The 7,029-nt window shown below is 56.4% G+C and overlaps 1 protein-coding gene across 1 annotated transcript in view; it reads right to left on the bottom strand.

The window, feature by feature from the left end:
• ITGB3 (integrin subunit beta 3) overlaps nt 1-7,029 on the bottom strand; it is a 26,213-nt gene that overhangs the window by 12,084 nt on the left and 7,100 nt on the right. Inside the window, 3 exon segments of the mRNA XM_029964487.1 lie at nt 559-721; nt 1,183-1,435; nt 3,812-4,004. Of these exon segments, the coding sequence (XP_029820347.1) occupies nt 559-721; nt 1,183-1,435; nt 3,812-4,004 (609 nt within the window).

Genomic DNA, 7,029 nt, shown 5'->3' with positions numbered 1-7,029 from the left:
CCAGAGGGTGGTTGGCACTGCCCAGGCTCCCCAGGGCAGTGGGCACAGCCCCAAGGCTGCCAGAGCTCCAGGAGGGTTTGGACAATGCTCTGAGGGACAGGGTGGGATTGTAGGGGAATCTGTGCAGGGCCAGGAGTTGGACTGGATGATCCTTGTGGGTCCCTCTCAAGTAGCATATTTTGTGATTCTGTGATTAATTTGCCAGTGTTAATCATGGTGTTTAATGACTGAGGTAATACAACCCCTCCAGCAAAATCAAGGTGCAGGCACAGGAGCTGTTGTCCCTTTTGGGCTGGTCACTGCAGGGCTGACATGGGATCATCACCCATTCCCAAACACCTCCTCTGCTCCTCTCTCCTGCCAGGACCACTGAAGGTCCTGCTCTTCCCTTGCCTTGACTACTGGGCTGGAAATGTGCTGGTTGAATGTTCGCCCTCTCCAGAGCCGAGTGGCACAGCAGCTCAACAAGGCTCATGATCCTGTCCTGGTGGGGTTGGGCGGTCCCTGCCCACGCTGGTGACCCTGCCCCAGCCCCAGCCAGGCCTCCTTGCCCCTCACCTCGCACACAGTGGCCTGGATGATGGCATCGAAGCCGCCCTCGGGCGCGTCGCGGTTCCGGGACACGCTTTGCTTCCGCACCTCCTCGTTGAACCGGGTCACCTCGTCCGTCAGCGACAGCACGTGCTTGTACCCGAACATGGGCAGGCAGGTCTCACCGATCCTGGGGGGGCACAACAGTCACAGGGCTCTGCCAGCTCCCATCCCTGCCCTGCAGCCATCCCGTGTCCCAGGGTCCTGTCCAGGATGTGCTGGAGAGGGCACATCCAGAGGCCGGTGAAGGGCCTTCTAAAAATCAACCCAGAGGTACCGGGCTCAGGGCAGCTCCAGCCTCAGACCTGCTGGGATTTTTAGGAGTCATTTGCTTCGAGCCTCAACACTTCTCATGAAAAACTGGTGTAAAATTGTCCCCTGAAGGACTTCCCGGTGGCAATGACAGTTCTGGTTTAGACCTGCTGCTCCTCCCTGTGCCAGCAGAACACCCTGTGCAGCAAGGTCTGAACCCTGCCCGGAATCAGGCCCCCATCTCCCTGCTGGAATCCGCTGGCATGGATTTCCAGCCACATTCCAGTGATGTCCCATCAACTTCTGGCCCTCCCAGGACTCCCTCAGCCCGGGACTTACTCATAGCAAGGGTTCTCCACGGCTTCTGGAGGGGAGATGTACATGTAGGGGGAGATGGGCTTGTCCACGAAGGCCCCGAAGCCGATGCGGAGGTTGCTGGTGAGCTTGCGCATCTCGCTGGCCAGCTTCGTGCCCAGGTTCTGGATGTTCCTCAGGTCGTCCTTCATGGAGTTGGACAGGTCCATCAGGTAGTAGATGTCCACAGGGTAGTCTTCCACCTGACGCACTTGGACACGGAAGACCTGGGAGTCGTCTGGAATGTGACAGGGCAGTGGAGTGAGAGCTCCTCTCCCGGGAGGAGCAGGGGGGACTCGCCACAGGATTAGGGGGAAAGTCACCCTGCAGGGTCAGCAGGAACCCAGGGGATGGTTAAAAGCTGCTGGGAGGAGAACATCACCCTTAGACAGACACAGAGGGGCAAAGCCCTTAGTCAGGTGCTTGCACAGGAGATGTTCTGTGCACCCTTGTCCAAGGCCAGGTTGGATGGGGCTTGGACCAACCTGGTCCACTGGAAGGTGTCCCTGCCCGTGGCAGGGGGTGGAACGAGATGAGCTTTAAGGTCCTTTCCAACCCAAACTGTTTTAGCAATCTGTGACAGATGTGTCTGCATTCCATGGCTCCTGTTCTCCAAACCTCTCAGTACCAGGACGTGAGCAGATCCTCCTGCCCAGGGCTGACCCCCCAGCACAGCAGGTCTGGCAGGGACCACGAGGGGACTGTAAGGCTGCTCTGGACTTCTCTGAGCTCCCAGGGACTCCAGGCATCTCCTGAGGCCTCCCCCATCCCTCTCCCCTTGGCTCCTCCCAGCTCCTACTGGGAAATTTTTGGTGCAACATTTTCCATTGAAACAAAACCTTCCTCAGACAGATCCTTCTGGGGATCAGGCCAGTTTTGATGACTTTGGCACTTAAAAAAAAAAAAAAAAAAGCTGAAAATGCCTTGAGTTGACCTTTTCTTTTGGCCTTTTTTAGAGACAAAGGTTCTTTCTTCTGGTCCTTGAAAAGGCTTCTTTGAAAGGTAAGCCAGGGCACAGCTGCAGCCTTGTCTGAACACCTCAGACACTGAGGGAAAAAAGCTTTAATTGAGCTTAAATTGTTGCTGTTTTCACATTTCCATGTAAACCCACACGTCACCTTCTTTCAGGATGGAGAAAGTTTCAAAAACTATGAGAGCCCAAAGAGCTCCATCCCCCCTCCAGCTGTGCTGGGACCCCATACAGAGCCAGGGGTCCCATCTTTCTGCTCAGATGGCAGCTGTTTGTCCTTGTTGAACTGAAGCCACGAGCACTCTCAGCTTGTGGGACATGAGCTGTGACTTGTCCTGCTTGTATCCTTCATGATCTGGTCTTGGTTCAGGAGTCAAGGCCGATGACTCATTCCAAACCCTCTTGGTTGGGCAGAGATGGTATCAAGCTGGGTTTTCTCCCAAGAAACAGGAATTTACAGGGATTTACTCTCCTGAGCAACACACTCTCCCCCCTCCTGCCAAATACCTTTAGACCTAAATAGAACAATGGCCACTGAGCAGCTCCATGTCCCCACAAAGACATTTCTGTCCTTCAGATGGGTCTGGACTCCTCCTGGCCAGGCCTAGGGATGTGCCACGTGCTATCAGCCACTGACATCCAACCCCAGGGCTTTAATGAGCACAAGGAACCAAAATTGTTCCTGCTGAGACTGGCAGAGTGACCTGTGAGGGGGTGTCTGGGGCACAGCAGGCGATGGCACCGCTCGCTCCACGTTCCCCTGTCGGGGTTGATGACAGACACCCTGCCAGCAGCCTGGCAATTAGTGACGAGGAATGTAAACAACTCTAAGGAAATATTTACTGTAATGCCGGATGGAACAAACGAAATGCAGCCCAGAGCAAAGGTCAGCAATCAAAATGTGCACAATATCCCCAGTGACAGCAGGCACAGTGTCTTCAGTGCCACCAATGAGAGCGTGTGCAGTGTCTTCTGGATTACCAACGTGTGTACTGTGTTTTATGCTTGAGACTTTTGAACCAATTGTGTGCAAAGAGTATAAAACAAACACTTGAGAGCAATAAACAGCTTCCTGTTCACCTCACACCTGGGCTACATCTGATATCTGTGTTGCTTTGGCCGCTCTAACTTTACCGGCGACGTTCCCCGAACCGGTTCTGTGAGCTCGGGCGAGTGACGCCCGTTAGCTTTGCCTCCTGCCTGGCATCCTTGAAACCCCTGGCTGCTGGCAGAGGACCAGAGCAGTTAATTGGCTCCAGCCTGCCTGGCTGAAGGGAGCCAGGGAAATTACAGGACCTCTTGGCAGCCCAGCCCTGCCAGCTGCTCGTTAGACACGAGCCGACTTCCACCCAGGAATTCCGAGCGCAGCGGCAGCGCCTCGGATCCAAACAGCTTTTTGTTGAAGGCACATCCAGTCCTGCCCCTTGGGCACATCAGGCTTGAGGCAAGAGACTGAACACAGCAAGGAGCTTGCAGGCTGTCCACCAGGGATGTTCTGGAGGGTTCAGGGTGGCCCCAGCCTGGCCTTGCCCCCACAAGACCCCCTTGGCCAGCGAGGCAGAGCTGTGGCTCTGTCACTGCCTGAGCCCTTTGGGTTATTCCCATTGCATCCCCCCCTTCCCACAGCGGCCTGGGGGCTCTTACCCGGCCTCAGGTTCAGCCGAATTCTCTGGGGGCTCATCTGGGTGGTGGTGGCCCCCCCTGAGCCTTTGTTGCTGAGGGGTCTGTCCTCCAGGATGGTGACGCTGCTGCTGGGGGACTCGATGTGCTCCTGCCCGCAGCCGTTGTGCAGCAGGTTGGCACGGAGGTCACAGCGAGGGGACGACTGTGCCCAGACCTGGGGGAGAGGGACACGGTCAGGAACCAGCTCTCCACAGCTGGGAGAAGGAAAACCACCCCCCTTTTCCCTGGAGAGCTTTGTCACACCTCATGCCAGACCAGGACCGGAGGGGTTTTGGGGCGTACGGTCTGTGCTCGAGGGAGGTGGCAGACAGAGGGGATTTGGGATCAGCACGTCCTGCCAGGACCCAAAGCAGGAGCTCGGCAACCCCTGCCAAGGAGCGAGGGATAACACACCCCTGCCAACCCCCTCCTGGCTCCTGGCAGCTGGAGCCTCACGTTTGGGTTCTGGCAGAGCTGAAAGGAAAACCTGTCTCTGTGGGATGGCTGGAGGAGGGTGTGGTGGGATGTGAACAGGGGCAGGCTGGGACTTTTTAAATTACTTGTTGCTTTGGCCAAAGACAAATCACCTCTTCCCCCCATTTTCTCCACACGTGCCCTCAGGACCCCTGCCGTGAGCAAGGAACGGGCCCACTGTGGGTGAGCCCAGTGCAGGGAGCAGTGCTCAGTTCCTGCCCAGGAGTGGATCAGGCTTATCTCCAGCCCCCCAGCTTCCTGCCGGATGGAGCTGACCGGGAAAGGAGCACCAAAAAAGGAGTGAAAGAGTGAGCAGGCACTGGAGTGCGGGAGAAGCCGTCAAGGGCCCGTCAGGGGCAGGAAGCACAAAGTGTGGAGTCACTGCGGGCTCCAGCCCTGGCCCTCCTTTCCTAGAAAGCTCCCGGCTCCCTGCCCTTATCACCACACATTCAGAAGGGTTCACGTCCCTCCAGTTTCTCATGGAGACAAATATGGGAGGAATTTCTCTCCCCCATCACTGCCGGGATCTGCTGTGACACGTTCCCGCTCAGGCAGTGTCCACCCTCCTCCCCAAAGGGATTTTCCATCTGCCTCCCACAGCCCAAGTCTTTCCACATCGGATTCCTGCAGCAGAGGACCAGCACAGCCTCTCCCTGCAGCAAAGGGAAGGGGCACAAGTCCTGGTGGGGCTGGTCCAGGGATGCTGGATCCCAGTTCTGAGTCTCCCGGTGCTGGAGAGGTTCCCACCCGGGATATCATCTGCCCTGGGTTCAGGTTGATTGAACCCAGGGATGAATTTGCAAACAAGGAGAAGAATGCAATGGTGTCAGGAGGCCCTGGCTGGCCCACGGCCCTCTGGAAGCAGGGCCAGCCAAGGAATACATCAGCAGGCGTGTTCCTCCCCCGCAGCCTCCCGATCCCACCGGATCGCTGCTGACGGGGAGGAGGACGAGTCATCCCTCCAAATTAGCTCCCTTGCACCCATCCACCCCACAGGCTCACCCCACGGGGCTCCCTGCTGTGGGAAGAGGTGGCTGGTTCACCCCAGATCCCATCAATCATCACGAACGTTCCTGTCCCAGGAAGGGAAATTGCTGGAAAAACACGTGGGTGAAAAGCAGGCTGGGCTGGGCAGGTGGGGTTTATCCATGGCACTGGGGGATACCTGGAGATCCCGGGGAGCTCCCAGGACCTCAGAGGCCACGTGGCACCTTGTGGGATTAGCAGCACCATTCCTGCTGTGAGATTCCCATGGAGAAGCTGTTTAACCCCAGGACTGCATCCTTGCCCTTTCTGTGGAGCCCTAAATACTGAGGTTGGCTCAGGACTCACAGGAGCCTCCCCAGCAACAAAACTACTGCAAAAGGTGAAGGAAAACATTCCTGTGCCATCCAAGGAGTATTTGGCTATGGGGCCCTGGCAGCTCCCAGTCTATTTTTGACCCCAGTCTCTGCCACCTTGCTGACTCAGCACTTTGGGCACAGCCCCAGGTGGGAACAACCTGGGGCAGCCAAGGCCTTGCTGGTGACAAACACACAGTGCAGGGACTTCACCTGTGATAAATCCTTCTTCTCCATCAGCACAGCCCTGATGGCATCAGCTCCTTAGGGCAGAAATGTGGGGGGATGTGTTCCCACCCCTCCATCCCAGCCTTCCCACAGCCCTTCCCAGAGATGCTCCCCAGCCCCACCTGCCCTCTGTCCCACTGTAGGGAGGGAGGTTTTAACTCAGGATGGGAAACCTGGTGATTTTATCCCAATTCCTGCCTCCAGAGCCGTTAAGTGAGGGCAGGGTCAGGCAGGGCACTGCCAGAGCCAGCTCCATCCCTGCCTTCTCAGGGTGGGAGGCTGTGGAAACTCTCACATCCTCAAGGCATCTCCATTCTCAGCTCTGACACAACCACATGCAGCATCAGCTTCTCTGCAGGAGAGCTCCTGGGAGGGCTCAGAGCACAGATACCTCCCCAAATTAAGCTAAAATCTTCCAGCAGCTTCTCTGAAATCCACCCCTTGCCTCCACCTTTCCTCCAAGGGAACCAGAATGGGTGACATTTTGGGAGGGTGAGGTGCTGGAAGATCTGTCACAATAATCTCCAAAGGGGTTTTAGAGCCACATGTCAGTGTTACAGCTTGGCTGGCTTTTTCCAAAAGCAGAAGCGAGGGATGAGAGCATCTATTTGTTGGGAAGAGTGGTCAAGGTTTCCAAAAAATAAATAAAACTCAACTCCCCTCTGCATCAGCGCTCAGGGGGGTCAGTGATCACAAGAAACCACAATGAAACCCTTCTCCCATCCCAGCCCAGGATGGAGCAGCAATAACTCATCACCCCAGTGAGTGGGGAAGGGCTGCAGCAGGAGCAGGAGCACAACTAAGGGCACTGTCCCTTTAAAAAAAAGGGGGGGCTGTGCAGTATCAGAGACCTCCCCCACCCCAGGGAAATTAAACAAACCCGCAGCAAAAACCCTCATTTGCTAAATTAGGACAATGTGGTCCAGATGTTGGGGCAGAGTTGCTGAGCTGAGCTGCACTCCCTGCCCTCCGGGGGCCGGCTCTGGCAGGGGGACGGCTCCCTCCCTGCTGTCACGTCTGTCCACGAGCACAGCTCGCAGCAGCACTGGAAATATTTCCTTTTTTGGAAACCTTTGCTGATCTGGAGGAAAAAAAAAGCTCCATCACAGCCCCCGCTGCAGCGTTAAGGCACCAGCCCTGCCCAGTCAGCAGCCGGGA

This window comes from Manacus vitellinus, unplaced genomic scaffold (assembly GCF_001715985.3).
Source record: "Manacus vitellinus isolate BGI_N305 unplaced genomic scaffold, ASM171598v3 scaffold_72_pilon, whole genome shotgun sequence".
Lineage (NCBI taxonomy): Eukaryota > Metazoa > Chordata > Aves > Passeriformes > Pipridae > Manacus > Manacus vitellinus.
The sequence above is the reverse complement of the archived record's forward strand: the minus strand, read 5'-3'. Positions and strand labels throughout refer to the sequence as shown.